Consider the following 19,891-nt stretch of genomic DNA (forward strand, 5'->3'; position numbering starts at 1 on the left):
GAGGATGCCCCACAGATGCTCAGTAGGGTTTAGGTGTGGAGACATGGTTGGCCGGTCCTGCACTTCCACCCTTAGTTTCTTTAGCAAGGCAGTGGTCTTCTTGGAGGTGTGTTTGGGGTCGTTATCATGTTGGAATACTCACTTGCGGCCAGGGCCGGTCTGAAAATCATCCCTGGCACACAAATCAAAGCAGCCCATATTCAAGTCAATAATATAGGAGTGTATATTTTGTATGCAGTCTTTTCTGTACAGTTTGTGGATGAGAACACTAAGGGTATTAAATAGCTGAAAAATGACAATATATGTCCCTCCTCGTCTTTAAAAGTTGGAAGATCCGGCAGCTTGTGCCCCGTGATCCCGATGACATTTTTTGTTTTGAGAAAAAAAAACGGCCAGTCCTCCAGCCAGTTTTGCACCAGGAGTTTATTTGGCCAAGAAGATCTCATTTATATAGGAACTGATTGTCCAGCACTGATAGAAATCATATCTTCTTGGCCAAATACGCTCCTAGTGGGGGCGTGGCCTGAGCTGGCGATGGTGTAACACGCACGGCTCAGGATCTCTGAGGAGACATCTCCTAAAGCGACAAATAAAGCAAAAGAAAATTGCTCTCTTCGATAACCCACGGAAGGATTGTTTTCTCATTACTCAGAGGTACATTCTAATACCCTTTGTCTGAGCTTTGGACATTAAAAAAGATATTTTTGAAATCTGAAGCCTTTTCCCGCCATTTTACTGCAAGGTGACACCATTTTGAACTTTGAGTGAAAAAATCCTTTCACTGCTCCCTCCATTACCCACCGGCTGTCCTTGTCCTCAGAAAAAGTATATCCACGCTTGTCTACCATATTTTAAAGATTTTTATTGTCTTTTGGAGATATTTTTTTACAAAAATCCTGTCATATACCAGCTGATTGGCGGAAGGATACAAAATAGTCCCCACCCTGTGCCAAATCTGACAGGATTTCTCTCGTTGCATAGTTAAAAGACATTAATTTTTTTTTTGGAATATCTTTTTGTCTGTTTTAGACCCTTTGGAAGTCCCAGGGTGTCCTAATTTGGCTATATTCCCCTGCTTTGTGCGAGGCTGCGGGAGCTATAATGGCTGCGGAGGGATCTCTTTCATCTCAACGTCCTATCTCAAGTACGCCATTTTCCTGTCATAACAGATCTGTGAGGCGGAAGGACACAAAATAGTCCGTGATTTGTGCCTATTTCTATGTTACCTCCGCTCCCCACCGCTCCTGTGCGGCTCCACTGGGGTGATCTGCCTTTCTTCAGCGGTGCTGTGTATCAGCTGCCGGCTCCCCTGTTGCATATTTTATGAGCGGGAACTGACGTCACTGAGCCCTGTGTGAAGACTAGCCGCCTGTCACGGCTGCATTTAAAGTCACAGGGAGCGCGTCTATATCGGCGCGCAGTTAATAAAGGATTTTACTATATGCATCATACAATATTAAAAGTGCCATCTGATTCTGTGGTGTATCTCATTCCTCACGGTCCCTTTTATAAAAAGGCATAGGAAGACAAGAATTTTCTATATTTTTATCGTTAAAAACAGCACCAATAATATCAATTCTCTCTAATATAATCCCTGCAAGGCAGGATTCATAAAAGGGCACAAGATGAGTCACAAGGCTACTCCAGTGTCCAAATCAACGAAAGTGTCTAATACGACTCCTCAAAAAGCACAAAAATTTCAGGATTCTTACAATCCTCACTTTAAAGATCAACTGGATATCGTTAACACATTTAAGGCCAGATCTCCTCATAAAGAGATCATGGATACATCTCTCTCATCAAAAAGGAAAAATCCTGGTAAAGCCTGAAAAATTCACATCGCCAGCCGACGCTTCAAGTCCTGAGTCTGGAGATAATTCACCAAACTTTTCGCAGGAAAGGTCAAAATTTAAGATGGATAACACCAATCCTTCTCCTTCCCAAAATCTGGATGTTATATCCATACACTCTTACATGGATACTCTCGCCCAGAAAATCACGTCCAGTATGTCTCAATCATTTTAAAACCAAAATAAAATTTTTCAGTCCACCTTGGATAAATTTAGCAGCAGGTTAGACAACCACGAAAAACGGCTAACTGTAGTGGAAGAACACACTGATGATTTATCAAAAGACACCCATGACCTCAAATCTGAATTTCACAGACTTAAAATTAAAGTTGCGGATATAGAAGACAGGAACAGACGAAACAACTTGAAAATAAGAGGAATACAAGAATCTCTCTCACCGGATAAACTAGAAGACTTCGTCAAAAAATTACTACCGACACTTACAGACCAAGATCTCATCATAGATAGGATCCACAGACTTCCCGAACCACGGAATATCGATAAAGATCTACCTAGAGATACCATCTTAAGAGTACACTTCTTCAAGATTAAGGAAAAAATTCAACAATCGGTTAAAGATCTGAGAGGTTTTCCAGAACCCTATGCTCACCTTCAGCTATTTACGGATCTTTCAAAGGAAACGATTGAAGGAAGAAAGTCTTTTAAGCCACTCACTTCCACCTTGAGGGAAAATAATATCCCCTATAAATGGGGCTTTCCACTTAAACTTTTGATAATCTACAAAGGAAAGACGACCGTCCTATTCTCACCTAAAGAAGGAAGAGATTTCCTGTCCTACTACAGGATACGTGACTGCCATAGAATCTCCAACTCTCAAGACCCTGGGCCCTCGTCAGAGAAGGGATGATCCAACGGAGAGACCTGGCCAATATATTTACTCACCTTGTTATAAGGCCTCTCTACACTTCTTGATTATTTGGTCAATGTATTGTACTGTACTGCTTATTATTCTTCTTTCCACAGGTTTTCTCACTTCTCTACTACTTTATGGACTCATATATCACATGAGATTATTTTCCTTCTGGGAATAGTGTTGTTATGCCAAGGGATGCCTCCAATGGGATCCATACACAAACTTTCCCCACTAAGGAATTAGAGCCTTCCGGATCAGCTCTTCCTGAAGGACAATTTTGTTCTTATTATTTTTGTGTCTCTTTTGTTTTTGGTTTCAAATAGGTATATAGTTTGAGGTTTTTGGACAACTAAGTTCTACAAAGGTAGGTGCACTCTGGTTTCTGCATTTCCTCTACCCCACTTCATACGAACCCAGCCATTCTTGTAACATGAAAATAAAATTCGTTTCATACAATGTCAGGGGGCTAAATAGCCCTTGGAAGAGATTTTCCATTGGTAGGGAGATTAACGGGATGCATCCTGAAGTTGTATGCCTTCAAGAAACCAAGTTCAAAAAAGACAACCATCCTTCTATAAATCTCAAAAATTTCCCATTTGTATTTGAATCTTGAGGCCCACAAAAGAAAGCTGGGGTTTTAACCCTGATTAGTAACTCAATTTCCTTTGAATTGCTTTCTGAAGTAAAAGACGAAAAAGGACATTATCATATTCTCCTGTGCAAATTGAACAGCCAAACCTTCACAATAGTAAATACTTATGTTCCCACCATCAGACAAATTAGCTTCCTGAATAAGCCAGTGAAAAAATTAGACACCTTACGATCAGGAACCCTACTTTTGTTAGGGGACTTTAATATGGTGCCAGATGGTGTACTAGACTCCACCTCTCCCAGCAGACAAAAAACACAATCCTTGAACAGCTGGATTTATAATCACGAGCTATTCGACTCATTCTGCTGTTTGAACATCACATCTAGAGAAGTTACTCATTTTTCTGATGGCCATCAGTCGGCATCTAGAATAGATCTGATACTCACAGATGTCTTCTCCTTGCCAAGGTTCTCCTCCAGCTCCATACTTAATAAATCTATTTCAGATCATTCCCCAGTAACTGCAGAACTGATAATAGGGTCCCCAATTCATGTGGAAATTCAACTCCTCCCTGCTTCATAACCCCACCATCAAATCTGAAATCAGCTCAGCCTTACAATGGTACGAGAAGCCATAGATGGTACGAGAAGACTCATTAACATAATTAAGCTTATTTCCTCGAACAAACTAAGGGCCATTGTTATCTCTCTTGATGCTGAGAAAGTGTTCGACCGTCTTAATTGGTCATATCTCAAAGCAACTCTCAAAAAATTTGGAATGGCTTCTCAGATCACGAAAGGTATTATGGCTTTGTACTCCGGCCCTGGTGCGAGGGTTTATTCCAACATTCATCTTTCCTCTACGTTTAATATAGCTAATGGGACCAGACAGGGTTGCCCATTGTCACCATTGCTTTTTGCATTAGCTATTGAACCTCTGGCCCAACTAATCAGGAACAGCACAAAGATCTCGGGAATCAAAACTTTCCACAGAGATTTTAAAATAGCGTTGTATGCAGACGATATTACTCTTACCCTCACAGATCCAAGCAACTCTATCTCTGCCTTACAAACCTTAATCCAGACTTTTGCTAAAATCTCTTATTTTAAAATAAACTACTCAAAATCCAAAATACTTGGCTGTAACCTAGGATCAGACCAAGAGAAAATTGAGGGCCTCTCACCTTGGGGGTGGGCCACTGATGGGCTGACATATCTAGGCCTAAAATTCATCAAAAACGTAAACTCTCTAATAAAAATAAACTTAGAGCTGCTTACTAAAAAGCTTTTTAATGAATTCCGTACATCTAGAGATGATGGGCTTTCTTGGTGGGGAAGAATCATGATGGTCAAGTCGTATATTTTCCCAAAAATCCTATACCTACTTCGCTCACTGCCTTCAAAAATACCAACTTCCTCTCTCACAAACCTTCAAGCCTCATTAAACTCCTTTATATGGAATAACAAAAGACCCAGAATAGCAAAAAATCTAATATATAAAGCTCAAAGTGTATACTGTATGTATGTATGTGTGTATGTGTGTGTGTGTGTGTGTGTGTGTGTGTGTATGTCCGGGATAGGCATCCGCACCGTCGCAGCTACAGCCACAAAATTTGGCACAGTCACACGTCTGGACCCCGAGAGTGTCCTAAGCTATGTTGTGAGGCAAAATTTTAACCCCGCGCGTTCCAATTCACCAAACAATTTTGCCCCTATCTACAAACTGGGGAAAAAGTGTGTGCGTATCAAGCCCCGCCCCTCATTATGATGTCACAATGGTTGCCATGGCGACGCTGATGTCATCATAGGTTGCAAGCCACGCCGCTCATTCTGATGTCATAATGGTTGACTATGGGATGGAGGATGTGTGATGGGTATATGGGCACTGGACTATGGGATGGAGGATATATATGACGGGTATATGGGCACGGGACTATGGGATGGAGGATGTGTGATGGGTATATGGGCACTGGACTATCGGATGGAGGATATGTATGATGGGTATATGGGCACGGGACTATGGGATGGCGGATGTGTATGATGGGTATATGGGCATTGGACTATGAAATGAAGGATGTGTGATGGGTATATGGGCACTGGACTATGGAATGGAGGATATGTATGATGGGTATATGGGCACGGGACTATGGGATGGCGGATATGTATGATGGGTATATGGGAACGGGACTATGGGATGGAGGATGTGTATGATGGGTATATGGGCACGGGCCTATGGGATGGAGGATATGTATGATGGGTATATGGGCACTGGTCTATGGGATGGAGGATAATTATAATTTGCTATAACTAACCACAGTTAGTTACTATGCCCGGGCAGCGCCGGGGTGTTCAGCTAGTATTCTATACAACCATAAATCTTATGGTGGAGCTGGTTCCCCAAATATTACAGCCTATTACATTGCAAATTTAGTCAAACAAAGCTCATACTGGTGGCCTCATGATACGACACCAGCTTGGCATGAACTAGAACTGTTCTTTAATAATTATAAACCTCTTCACCTACTAATTCTGAACCAACTCCTTCATAAAAAATTAATTACAAATTCTCATCCGATTTTTCAAGCTATTTCTGAAGCTTGGAAAAAATTTTCTTCTCCAAAAAGAGGCTCTAACAAAGAAGTCACAATAAAAAATCTGGCTCTATCAGTTATCTTTCAAGCTTCTAATCAGACCATTGACCCCATTTGATCTGAAATTGGACTTAAAAAAATTAAAGATTTATACGATGGCGTTACTTGTACACCTTACAATAAACTCAAGGAAAGATTTCAATCTACTACCCCTGCTTTCTTATAATATGTTATCCTCAAAGACATAATCCATGAGTTCCTTACTATCTACCCAAGAATCTCTGAACCAGCAGTTAACCTTATTTGTAATGTAGATCATAATATTTTTGGGAGTTTTGAATAAACGTACAAATGGTGTATCACTAGCTTTGAAGTGGTAAAGACTCAAAATATTGTCAAATGGGAAACCGAATTGCACACGACAATTGACCCTTCTGACCTTGAACAGGCATGTACCCTCTTGTACGCCTCTTCTATTTCCTTATCACTACAAGAGACCCACTTCAAACTTTTAACGAGATGGTATTTTACCCCCGTTAGACTTCATAGAATCAACCCTGACAATTCTCCGCTCTGTTGGAGGGGTTGTGGAAGGCCAGGAAATATCTTGCATATATTTTGGCAATGTCCCAAAATTGTTCCCTTTTGGAGAAAGATTTCTAACCTTATCGATTTTATCCTAGGAACACGACTTATTTGTCTCTTCATCTGGCCCTTCTTTCTCTGGACGCAGACAAAATTGATACTTCTAACACGCTATTGATTATGCACATTTTACTAGTCTCCAAACATAGTATTGCCTTTCTTTGGAAAAACCCAAAACCCCCACAAATTAATGAAATTATAGACAAACTTCTTTTGAATTGAAATTTGCGAATGTGCATGATCAATTTGCTAAATATTCTAGGAAATGGTCTAGATGGCTGGAGTTGTTCTCTTAAGTCTTCACCCAGAGTGCACCTACCTAAGGCCCCTTGTGTTTGGGTCTTTGGAACATATATATTAATATATTATATGCTTAAATACCTACCTTTGTAATAATTCACTGCATAATATGCTTCTGCATTAACTTGTTTCATTTTATGTCTTCTTTATATTTGGACTTTATTGTCCTGCCTCTTTCCTTCTTTCCCTTTACATTTCCCCCCCTTTTTTTTCCCCATCTTTCCTCCCCCATCCTCCCCATTTATTGAAACTCAAAACATTTGGAAAGCAAATGCGCTCCTACTGCAAAACTGGCTGGAGGACTGGGAGAAAACGCAATTCTCATCAGCCCCAAAAGTCAGCCACCAGCTAATTCTGAACCAAAGGAGAGAAACGTGAATATTTAAAGGCGTTGTCCACTACTTTAACACTGATGGCCTATCCTTAGGATAGGTGATCAATGTCTGATCGGTGTTGGTACGACACCTGCGCCACCGCAGGTCATCTGTTCTCAATGCAGGCTGGAACTGTTCAGTTACAGAACTGCACAGCACCGCTCAATCTACTGTGTAGTCGCCAAAACCGGGTTCTGTACATCCACCCCTTAATTTGAATAGGTGACAAATGTGCAGTACCTGGCCAATATACAGTAGGTGGAGCTGTGCCGTAACTGAGCAGTTCTCGCTGGCACTGAGTACAGCTGATCTGCAGTGGCGCCAGGGATCGCACCCACACAGATCAGACATTGATGACCTATCCTAAGGATAGATCTTCTGTGTTAAAGTAGTGAACACCAGTTTAAATGTACTAAATTTGTCTCTGGGTTGAGATAGACACTAACTCACCCAGGGTACCAGAGTGCTGCAGATTGGGTCAGGAACAACAACATACTGTGGCTGACTGATGGTCTGGAGCTAATTAGGTGGAGGTCAGGGGCATACATATAAATCATGGGGCCCCAGAGCAAAAGTCCTAATATGATGGCCCCACATATATACTCCCACACAGTATGATGGCCCTCACATATAAATCCCCATATAGTATGATGGCCCCACATATATACCCCCATATAGTATAAGGGCCCCACATATATAATAATAAATAATAGTTTTATTTCTATAGCGCCAACATATTCCGCAGCACTTTACATTTTAGAGGGGGCTTGTACAGACAATAGACATTACAGCATAACAATAATCACAGAGATCATAACAGATACCAAGAGGAATGAGGGCCCTGCTCGCAAGCTTACAATCTATGAGGAAAAAGGGGAGAAACGAAAGGTGGATGGTAACAATTGCTTTCATTGTTCGGACCAGCCATAGTGTAAGAAATCAGGATGTTCATGTAATGCTGCATGAACCGGTTATCAGCCAGAATATGTAACAGCACAGACATAGAGGGCTATTAAATTCATAAAGCATGGGAGAACATGATATGAGTAACCTGGTTATGGTAAAAATTTTGAATGGCCAGCACAGGGATAGTTAGATAAATATGTTGAGGTGGTAGGCCAGTCTGAAGAAATGCATTTTTAGGGCACACTTAAAACTGTGGGAATTAATCGTATTAACCTGGGTAGTGCATTCCAAAAAATTGGCGCAGCACGTGAGAAGTCTTAGAGACGGGAGTGGGAGGTTCTGATTATTGAGGATGTTAACCTCAGGTCATTAGCAGAACGGAGGACACGAGTAGGGTGGTAGACTGAGACGAGAGAGATGTAGGGTGGTGCTGAGCCATGGAGGGCTTTGTGGGTGGGGTAATAAGTTTGTACTGAATTCTGGAGTGGATGGGTAAGCAGTGTAATGACTGGCACAAGGTAGAGGTGTTGGTGTAACGATTGGTGAGGAATATGATCCTGGCTGCAGCATTCAAGACAGATTGGAGAGGGGGGAGTTTGGTAAGAGGGAGACTGAATAGTGGAGAGTTACAATTGTCCAGACGAGAATGAATAAGAGAAACAGTAAGAGTTTTTGAAAAGCCAAAAGTGAGAAAGGGTCAAATTCTAGAAATGTTTTTGAGGTGCAGAAAACAAGCGCGAGCCAGTGATCTGATGTGGGGGGTGAATGAAAGCTCTGAATCAAATATAGCCCCGAGACAGTGGGCATGTTGCTGGGGAGTAATGGTGGAACCACACACGGAAATGGCAATGTCGGGTATAGGTAGGTTAGTAGAGGGAGGAAACGCGAAAAGTTCAGTTTTTGACAGCTCAGTTTCAGATAGAGGGAGGACATGATATACCCTCAAATTACTGATTGATTTAAAAAAATAAGTAAAAATACTCACCTCTCTTCATTCCTGCTACTCCAGTCGGGCCGTAGCTGCAGGGTTACTAGGGCAGGAGAGCAGAGCTCTCTGCTCACAGAATGCGCTGACATATGACAGTATCAAGGGGTGATCCCAGCTCCAGCCACATGTGCGTTGCAGTGTTCAATTGATGAATGCGGAATGTACACGCCCTGCCCCGGTGATGCAGGCAGCCGAAAAATTAAAGGAGCTGGCAGCCATAAAAACGGGCTTGTGGCCTAGAAACAGTATGACATAGCGGCCCATTGGGCAAGTGCCCAGAAGGGAAGAATAGCAGTCCAGTTTCTGAAGGGAGGAGATCATGCTCTGCTTCATTACGCCACACTACATGTTGGCATTCATGGTTCAATCAATGAATTATAGCTCCCCACAGCCGGCAGCACTCATGCATCCCCAAATCATGACACTGCCACCACCATGCTTGACTGTGGGCAAGACACACTTGTTTTTCTACTACTCACCTGGTTGCCGCCACACACGCTTTAAACCATCTGAACCAAATAAATTTATCTTGGTCTCTTCAGACCACAGGACATGGTTCCAGTAATCCATGTCCTTAGTCTGCTTGTCTTCAGCAAACTGTTTGCGGCTTTCTTGTGCATCATCTTTAGAAGAGGCTTCCTTCTGGGATGACAGCCATGCAGACCAATTTGAAGCAGTGTGTGTCTTATGATCTGAGCCCTGACAGGCGGACCCCCACCCTTATAACCTCTGCAGCAATGTGTATGTTCTGAGCCCTGACAGGCGGACCCCCACCCCTATAACCTCTGCAGCAATGTGTATTGTCTGAGCCCTGACAGGCAGACCCCCACCCCTATAATCTCTGCAGCAATGCTGGCAGCATTCATATGTCTATTCTCGCCGGACAACCTCTAGATATGATGTGGAGCACGTGCACGCAGCTTCTTTTGTTAACCATGGCGAGGCTAGTTCTGAGTGGATCAGGTCTTGTTAAACCACTGTATGGTCTTGGCCACCGTGCTGCAGCTGAGTTTCAGGGTGTTAATTCTTTTTTTCAGATCCTCAGAGAGTTCTTTACGATGAGGCGCCATGCTGAACATCCAGTGAACAGTATGAGAACGTGTGAGAACGATAGCACCAAATTTACCACACCTGCTCCCCGTTCACACCTGAGACTTTGTAGCACTAATGAGTCACATAAATGGAATATAATAAAGTTCGGCACTCCAGGTTGCAAGTAAAAGAAAATTTATTTGTAGACTTGAATTACAGACATAAAGCCAACGTTTCGGCCCTTATGTGGCCTTTATCAAGGTAGGTCTGTAGGTGCTGCAACAAGACGTCAGGATCTAGTTCTCCATGCTGCTGGTGAAATCATTCAAGACTACATATAAATTTTCATTTAATTGCAACCTGGAGTGCCGAATTCTGCCATACTTCAGAGCACCCACCTACACAGTTGAGCGATACCTATCATCTACTAATGAGTCATATGACACCAAGGAGAGAAAATGGCTAATTGGGCACAATTTGAGCATTTTCACTTATGGGTGTACTTTCTTTTGTTGCCATTTGTTTAGACAATGCTTATGTGGTGAGTTATTTAGAGGGCACATACAGTATATCTACAGTATATCCATATAGATATGTCCTATATGTTACATATAATATATTATACGTCCATCCAGCATCCAGGCTCTGAAAGAGCTCGATCTTGGAGAATTTCAAAAGATGTTACAATATATCACCAACTTGTTCATTCCAAGCCTAAAAGAATTAGGGGCCTGTCACACTAAGCGATATCGCTAGCAATATCGCTGTAACGTCACTGGTTTTGTGACGCAGCAGCGATATCGCTATGTGTGATACTTACCTCCGACCGGCTCCCCCCCTGATTATCGCTGATCGCGCGAGAACGTCCTGGACCGTTTCTCGTCGTCAGCTTCCTGCTGGGCTTCCTGTGGCCCCGACGAGCGACGCGTGGACGCGGGCGGAGGACGTCAGGATCGCCTCGTCTGACAGGTAAGTAGCGACCGCTGACCGCTGCTATGTCGCTGGTGAGATCTGCCTGTGTGGCAGCTCACTAGCGACCACTTAGCGATGCACCAGCGATCCTGACCGCGTCATATCGCTGGTTTGGATCGCTGGTGCATCGCTAAGTGTGACAGCACCTTAAGTGCTGTCCTTAAAAATCATGGCGGTCCTACAAAAAACTAGATGTAGTAGTTTTTGATGTTGAGTATACTCATTTGTGCATTTGTTAATTTTAGTAAAACTGAAGATTTTGTAAAGAATGTTATGGGTTAAAATAAGTTCTATGAAATCCATTCATGTCAAAATTTTCAGTTTGATAATTGTTCTTGTATTCAGTGAGATATTGATTAAAATCTTACTTTCCAAAGGGGGTGTACTCATTTATACAGAGCACTATATAAATGAAGAGAATGGTCCATTTTGGCCTTGAAGTAGAGATTGGCTATGTCATATCTAGGTATCTAAGTTTCCCGCTTTCCTAAAAATGTATCCAAACTGTACCCACTGCCGCAGCCACCAATCAGATCACTTCTTTCATCTTCAAATGCCCATTTAAAAATGAGAGCTGATATTTGATTGGTTGGAACTGCAACTTTGCACCAGACTTTGGAACTTTCTCTGCCTTCATATAACACAATAGTAGCACGGTTAGCTTGCTTTCTTCTTTTGGTAGATTTTGGGTGAATGGTTTGAGTCTGAACCGTTGAAGTGTACCCTGGCCACCGATGCAGTGATTGGAGCGATGTCCTGTCCATCCACGCCTGGCAGTGGGTATGTGTGATAAATCTTATGGTCTCACGGCCCACCTTCGATCACTTCCAAAAAAAAGTGGTTGAAACCATAACGCCAAGTAAGAAGAGGCAGAACTGCACGTAACATTATTACCAAAATGTTTTACTATTTTTTATATTTAAAATAATCTTAATTAAAATTGTTCTCTCTTAACCAGGGATAAAGGGGGGGCCTGTCACTTGCAATAAATTTGTAATTATTGTACTTGGTTTAAATGCCACTGTTCTCCTGAATTTAGCGATGTCTTCTTTTTGTTCCTACCCCTCTCCATTCCTGAGATATGACTCTCTGTCCCCTGTCTACAGTAGTCTTGTTAGCCAAGTGGGGTTGGTCTTCAAGAATACACCCACTGAGAAGAGTTGAAGACAACGCCCACTTGACTAACAAGACTAGATTTATATACAGGAAAGAGGAGGTCATATCTCGGGAACGGAGAAGGGCAGGAACAAAATAAAAACTATGCCGGATTCAAGAGAAAAGCAGAATTTGCACCAGGTAAAATATATTCCTTAGCTCACATCCAATATTTTTTCAACATTTCTAATGGCCTACTTAAATGGGCCAGTCGTTGCCCTTGAACAAGAGCCAACTGACTACAAGTCCATCTGTGCTCATTAATGGTCTTGTTTCCATGGCTCTGTATGGGGAGTGAACATTGATTAATATGATCATTCAGTCCCCATACATGGTGTGTGCTGTCTGCAGCACATGATCACATCCCCTGTTTACCCGAGTCAGTTTCCTACTGATTGTGATGATTTAATGGCCGACACAAAAGAGCCCATAAGCCAAAGAATGAGCGTCTTACTCCTTTACTCCTTTGTGATTGGCGGCCAGTTCACACAAGCTGATGATAGGGAATGACCCTCATTTATAAAATGACAAGAACTACGCTGCCCTAAATTGATTGTATGACTCTCTTTTGTCTTGCTATTACAGGTATGTTTTACTCCATCACGTCATGGGGGAATTGGAAGGGAAGAAAGGATCGTGGGGCTACGTAGAAGGAGGAATGGGCATGGTCTCCAATGCAATCGCCAAAGCTGCGGAGGAATCAGGGGCTGAAATTTACACAGAAAAGGTTTGTCTGTATACTGATCATTAACAGGGTTATCCACTTTTTAGACAACTCCTTCCTAATTGCCATTTTCCCCTGTTTAAAAAAACAAAAAAACATGTCTTACAGCACTTACATGACATTGTTGTGCCAAGTGAATGCTGCAGCCAATCATCAGTTGCAGTATTCACACTTCCCTCAGACAAAACTTGAGTGTCTGGGGGAGGTGTCAGCGCTGGAGACCATTACTGGCCGCTGATTGGCTACAGTACTTATGGGGCATAACAATGTCATGCAAGTGCTGAAACAACATCTCATGAACCTTCTTGGTGGCGGATACCCAAAAATTGGATATTCATGTCTTATCTTTAAGAGGTTGCCCGGCATAGAGATTTTATGACCTATCTACATGATGGGTCATCAGTAGAAGAACCGCGCAGGTCCGACGCCCAGACCCCTTGACAATCAGTGGCTTTTTGCTCCTGTGGCGGCTGAATATAAACACTTAGAATGGAGCAGCTGAGCAAAGCTCCAGTCAACATGTTGGCAGCTACTTTCAGCAAAAATCAGCTTTATCTTGGGAGCGCCGGGTGTCAGACTTCCCCCAATCAGCTACTGATTATCTATCCTGTAGATAGGTCGTTAAATTTCTATGCCTAGGACAACCCCTTTAAGGCTGGGCCATCAGTATAATAGTCTTTTACTGCATTATGTTTCTTTTTTTTTTTTAAATACAGGCAGTGGAGCAGATCCTGGTGGATGAGAAAGGAAAAGCTACCGGCGTAGTCCTACAGGATGGGACTGAAATACACAGTAGGGTGGTGCTTTCCAATGCTACACCACACCTCACATTTCTAAATATGACACCAAAGGTAAGCCAGACCACCTAGATATAAGAGTTCAGTGAGGCTTTATATCAATCGCCGTCAATATGCGGGTTGTTTACCAGGGTTCTTAACTATGGTGGGTAAAGGAGTTTTGGGCCCTTGAGCTTAGGGGAACCCAAAAAGTCCTTTTGACCCATATGAGAAGACCAATACTATTAAAGTACCATAATAGTTGGGGGCCTTGTTGGAGATTTTACATTAGGACCACAAGCTCGAAGACATGCCATTATTGAGTGCGATCAGAAAGATTGAATTTCCAGATGGTCTTGATAGCTTGTGTCCTCCAGAGCCTGCTAGGAACCTTACAGATGAGAAACCACAGATTGCAGACCATTTTTGATTACATCTATAAGATATTGACCTCCTGACCAGCAAGTGCAATTCCCTTATCCCATTGGTACTAATTACAGCATTGCCTTGTTGCCATTTCTCAATATAGCCCATTACATAGTGGGAAACGACTACGTCTCCACCTTCTTCTAATAGGCCCCATTGTAACTACGATGGCATGTAACAGTTTGGGCACCCCTGGTCAAGATGACTGTTATTGTGAACAATTAAGTAAGTTGAAGATGAAATGATCTCTAAAAGGACTAAAGTTAAAAATGACACATTTCCTTTGTATTTTAGGCAAAATAATATATATATATTGCCATTTTTTACATTTTAAAAATTACAAAAAGGAAAATGTGCCAATGCAAAAGCTCAGCCACCCTTGGAGATTTGTGTGCGCTGATGGCTTGTTCACTATCAGGCCAGGTGATGCAAATTTCCAAGATTTATAAAAACCCAGACTCCTCTAACCTTGTGCCAAAAAACACCAGCCATGCGTTCTTCTAAGCAGCTGCCTAGCACCCTGAAAATGAAAAAGGTGGAGGCCCACAAAGTAGTAAAAGGCCATAAGAAGAAAGCACAGCGTTTTCAAGTGGCCCTTTCTGTTATGGATCTGCAACTCAGGAGTAGGGTAGAAGGGGGAAAAGCTGGGACCCTGTACTAGGACTAGGCTGAAACCCTACGATGGAGTGGGCAACCTATTCCTTGTGAATAGACCCACCGACGTTTCCTAGGCTAAACTCAAACGAAGACCTATAGGTAGGGGGAAGGGGATCCCTGAACGATCTAGGGACTGGGAACAAAAACTGGTAACCTCCTAGTAGGAAAATAGAGTTAGCTGCAGAAACCAACGGAAAACAAAAAACAAAAACAGGCAGAACTAGAGGACCCAGAACTGCACAATATCACACACCAAAAACAATCAAAGCACCAAGCCAGAATTCTAGCGGATTAACACTGTTGTCTAGCAAGGACTGGGAGGCAGGTGCTGGGTTATAAAGGGTGATACAATCACCTTAACTAAGACAAACCCAGCACCAGAGGAAAAAGACCAGCAGCCAGAAAACCACAACAAGAGGGCGGATGGTCAAAACGAAATAGATTCTAACAGTACCTCCCCTTTTACGAGGATCCTCCGGATCCTCTTGGCCGAGCCTAAGGGTCCCGTTACACATAGCGACGCTCCAGCGATCCGACAATGATACGACCTGGTAAGGATCGCTGGTAAGTCGCTACATGGTCGCTGGTAAGCTGTCAAACAGGCAGATCTATTCAACGACGCAGCAACGATACGGCGATCCGTATAACGACCTCGGCGGTTGTTGGGACCTTGTCACACAGCAGCTATTCTGACGACTCACGCCTACGTCCCTGAGTTCTGCGTCGCCAACGAGGTCGCTCATCAGCGTCAAACACAGTGATGCATGCTGGCCAGCGGGATGCCAACGATCAAAAAATGACCTATGACATTCAAGCACGATCAGCGATATCCAGCAGGGGGCCGGTCGTCGCCGTCACATGTAGTGAGATCGCTGGCGAGGTCGCTGTTGCGTCACAAAATCTGTGACGTTTCAGCGATCTTGCTAACAATCTCGTTATGTGAGATGGGGCCTTTATTCGGAAATCACCTGTGAAAAGCCTTAATCAGCCTTGAGCCTGAGACGTCCTCAGCTTTCACCCAGGAATTATCCTCGGGAAGGAAACCCTTCCAGGACACGAGATACTGCAACCTCCCTCTGTGCCACCTGGAATCTAAAATACGTGAAATCTCAAACTCGCCATCCTCATCAATTGGAGGAACAGTCGGCATCGCCTCCTTATCTGGCATGTCAACTCTCTTCAGTAAAGATACATGAAAAACTGAATTAATTCCCCAGGACAAGGCGATGTCTAATCTCATTGCTGCCGAGTTGACAACCTGAACCACTTTGAAGAGTCCTACAAACTTAGGCCCCAATTATTTAGAAGGGTTCTTCAAACGCAGATTCCTAGAGGACAACCAGACCATGTCCCCAACTGCAAACAACGCCTCCCTTCTTTTCTTGTCAAAATATTTCTTTGACCTCTTATTCGCCGCTTTCAGATTATGGCGAACACTGGTCCAAGCCCTTTCCAAATTTCCAGTAAAACGCTCCTCCTCAGGCACAGCCGCTCCAACCTTTGAAAAAGGACCGAAAGATGGATGCCTCCCTGTACACTAAAAAAAAGGAGAACACCCAGCCGAGGAAACGTATGATGATTTAGAGCAAACTCAGCTAGTGGTAGATATTCCGACCACATCTCCTGATTGTCTGCTACAAAACATCTCAAAAACTGCTCGACGTCCTGGTTCTTCCTTTCAGTCTGTCCATTGGACTCCGGATGATAACCTTACGAAAATGACAAACGAACCTTTAATCTGTCACAAAAAGCACGCCAAAAGCAAGCCACAAACTTTGGTCCCCTATCGGAAACAATGTCCTTGGGAACACCATGGAGCCTGACAATCTCTTTCACAAATGCCTTAGCTAGAGTCATAGCGCAGGGTAATTTATTGAACGGGACCAGATGACACATCTTACTAAACCGGTCCACAACAACCCAGATTACAGAAAAACCCTCAGAGACCGGCAGATGGGTGATAAAATCCATAGCAAGATGCGTCCATGGGGGAACTAGGAACCTCCAAAGGGCACAACAACCCTGCAGCCGGGGCATGTGAGGCCTTTGACCTAGCGTACACGGTACACTGACGCACCCACTTGATGATTTCTCTTTGCCACCCTGGCCACCAGAAACTTTGACTGATCGACTTTCTAGTTTCCGAAATCCCTGGATGACCCGCCAAACGAGACTCATGACATTCAGCAAACAAAGCTTTCCTCAAGGCTCTAGACACAAATAATTTACCATATGGAGTGTTTGTTGGTGCAGCATTCTGGGCCTCTAGGATGCTATTTTCCAACTCAGAATCTAATGCTGCCACCATCACCCCTCTCTGCAGAATACATTCCTCCTTTTCAGTATTAACAGCTGGAGAGAAACTACGAGACAAAGCATCCGCTTTAACATTCTTTTGTCTCAGGGATATATGTTACAGAGAAATGGAACCGGGCAAAAAACAATGCCCACCTAGCTTGACGGGCATTCAAATGTTTAGCAGCATCCAGATATATCAGATTCTTATGATCAGTAAAGATTTGTATAGGATGTCTAACGCCCTCCAAAAAATGTCGGCAATGCTCAAACGCAAGTTTAATAGCCAGCAACTCTTGGTTCCCAACATCATAGTTGAGCTCCATCTCTGAAATTTTTTTAGAAAAGAACGCACAGGGATGTACCCCATCCTCTCCTTCCTGAGACAGAACTGCCCCCACCCCTACTGACGAGGTATCCACCTCTACCAGAAACTGCTTAGTCTCAGCTGTCTGGATCATAACAGGAGCAGAGCTAAACCTCTCGTTGAGATGCTCAAAAGCCTTAACAGCCTCAGTGGACCATTGGACAGTATTAGAACCCTTCTTGGTGAGGTCAGTTTTAGGTTTAGCGATAACAGAAAAATTCTTTATGAATTTTCTATAATAGTTAGCAAACCCTAAGAATCTTTGAACCGACTTTAAGCATACAGGCCTAGGCCACTCCAATACTGCCTGAACCTTCACCGGGTCCATCTCAAACCCATCACTGGAGACAAAGTACCCAAAAAACTAATTTTCTGTACTGCAAACTCGCTTTTCACCAATTTAGCAAAGAGTGTGTTTTCACTCAAAATCTGTAGAACTTCTCAGATTCTCTGCTAATGCGACTCCAGATCAGGTGAGTAGATCAAAATATCATCCAAATAAACAATAACACTCCTACTGATCAACGGCCTCAGAATGTCATTAATGAAATTTTGAAAAAACACAGGCGCATTTGTAAGGCCAAAAGGCATTAATAGACACTCAAAATTACCTTCCGGGGTATTGAAAGCTGTCTTCCATTCATCGCCCTCCTTCACCCGCAGCAAATTACATGCCCCACGAAGGTCAATTTTAGAGAATCACTTAGCTCCAACTAGTTGGCTAAACAGATCTGGAATTAGCAGCAAAGGGTAAGGATTGAGCACAGTGATCTTATTAATCTCCCTAAAATCCAGAAACGGCCTAAGACCCCCATCCTTTTTTTAACAAAAAAAATCCGACGGCCACAGGGGACTTAAAGGGTCTTATATGACCTGCAGCTAAACTAGTCTGTAGGTATTCCTTTAAGGCCTCCCTCTCGGGAATCGTCAGATTGAATAAACGACTCTTAGGGAGTGTAGCACCTGGGACGAACTTAATAGCGCAATCGTAATCTCTATGGGGTGGTGGAGCTTGCGACTCAACTTCCGAAAATACCTTCCAGAAATCCTGAATGGCTTCAGGTGGCTCCCTCTTCACAACTGCAGCAATGTGAACATTACAACATTTACCATAACACCCCTGACCCCAGGACCTTATAGTACTAGACGACCAGTCCAGCAAAGGATTGTGCATTTTTAACCAGGGTAAACCCAGGACAACTGGAAAAGGCACTTTAGCAAGTAGAAACAAGTAGAGTTGAGCGACTTTTGGTTTTTTAGGGTCGCGTTTCGTTTCGTGAAACCCGACTTTTCCAAAAGTCGGGTCGAGCAAGATCGTCCGATTATAGGGAAAAGTCGGGGTCGTCCCGAAACACGAAACCCAATGTAAGTCAATGGGGAATAAAAGTCGGCAGTGAGAGGAGGACAGGAAACACACCTACAGTGCCCATTTGAATGCCAAAAGCATCAATTCTTCTTACTTAAGCTTGTCAACCTTAATTAACTTCATAATACAAGTTACGCACTGAAAAATGGGGGTTATTTGGCTAAAGTTGTGGGGGGGGAGGGCTGGCTGCAGGTTTTCATGTGCCCTGGGTGAAAGAGCGCTCCTTTAACACATACCACAACTCATCATGCTCCGATACGGCAGAGAAATAGCGGTATAGTACAATGAAAAATACCTCACTTTTTACATCTCATGACGAGGCCCATCTATTTCTCCATACAGAATCATTGGTCCCATATAATGTTTGAAACAGTATATGATGAGCTCCACATAATGCTACAGTATATGTTGGTCCCCATGGATGAAGCTCCACTGTCTTATGGGCCCAAATAATGCTCCAAACATAATGGGCCCCATTTCTAATGCTCTAGTGTATAATGGGCCCTGTAAATGCTGCTCCAGTGTCTGATGTCCACCTTTGGAATGTTCCAGTGTATGGTGGGCCCCATCTATCATTCTCCAGAGTATAGTGCTCCCCAAAAATTGCTGTCCCAACATTGAAAACAATCAAATAAGTCTCCTCGCTAGGGAATCCCTGTACTAGTCTAGACTCCTCGTCGTCCCCATCTTCCATCTCACTGCACAGTATTTCAACTTTGCAAGTGCTGTGATCCTGGGCAAGCAGGGGGGGCCCACTCGTTGGCGATGGCACTGGCACAGGGCCCCTGATAGTACGGTGGTGTGTCTGATGGCGGGTGGGCCGAACCTGCACTTTCATCTGCAGCTTCCTCTTTGTCACCGTGTAAGATGGAACTGTATATGGGAAGGGTAACCTGAGTTTCATCAGGGTAAGATTCAGGCCGGGTAGCGTGCGAGGGGAATGTAGTGGTCTGGGTCAATGTACCAGCAGATTCATCGAGCAGTGGCTGGGCATCAGTGCAC

The 19,891-nt window shown here is 43.4% G+C and overlaps 1 protein-coding gene across 2 annotated transcripts in view; it reads left to right on the plus strand.

The window, feature by feature from the left end:
- PYROXD2 (pyridine nucleotide-disulphide oxidoreductase domain 2) overlaps positions 1 to 19,891 on the plus strand; it is a 165,269-nt gene that overhangs the window by 80,919 nt on the left and 64,459 nt on the right. For both annotated transcript variants that reach the window (XM_073552820.1, XM_073552821.1), the window contains exons 8-10: positions 11,806 to 11,903; positions 12,864 to 13,005; positions 13,719 to 13,853. In XM_073552820.1, the coding sequence (XP_073408921.1) occupies positions 11,806 to 11,903; positions 12,864 to 13,005; positions 13,719 to 13,853 (375 nt within the window). The remainder of the gene's footprint in view (positions 1 to 11,805; positions 11,904 to 12,863; positions 13,006 to 13,718; positions 13,854 to 19,891) is intronic.

This window comes from Dendrobates tinctorius, unplaced genomic scaffold (assembly GCF_039654945.1).
Source record: "Dendrobates tinctorius isolate UK_male_01 unplaced genomic scaffold, ASM3965494v1 ptg000196l, whole genome shotgun sequence".
Taxonomy (NCBI): Eukaryota; Metazoa; Chordata; class Amphibia; order Anura; family Dendrobatidae; genus Dendrobates; species Dendrobates tinctorius.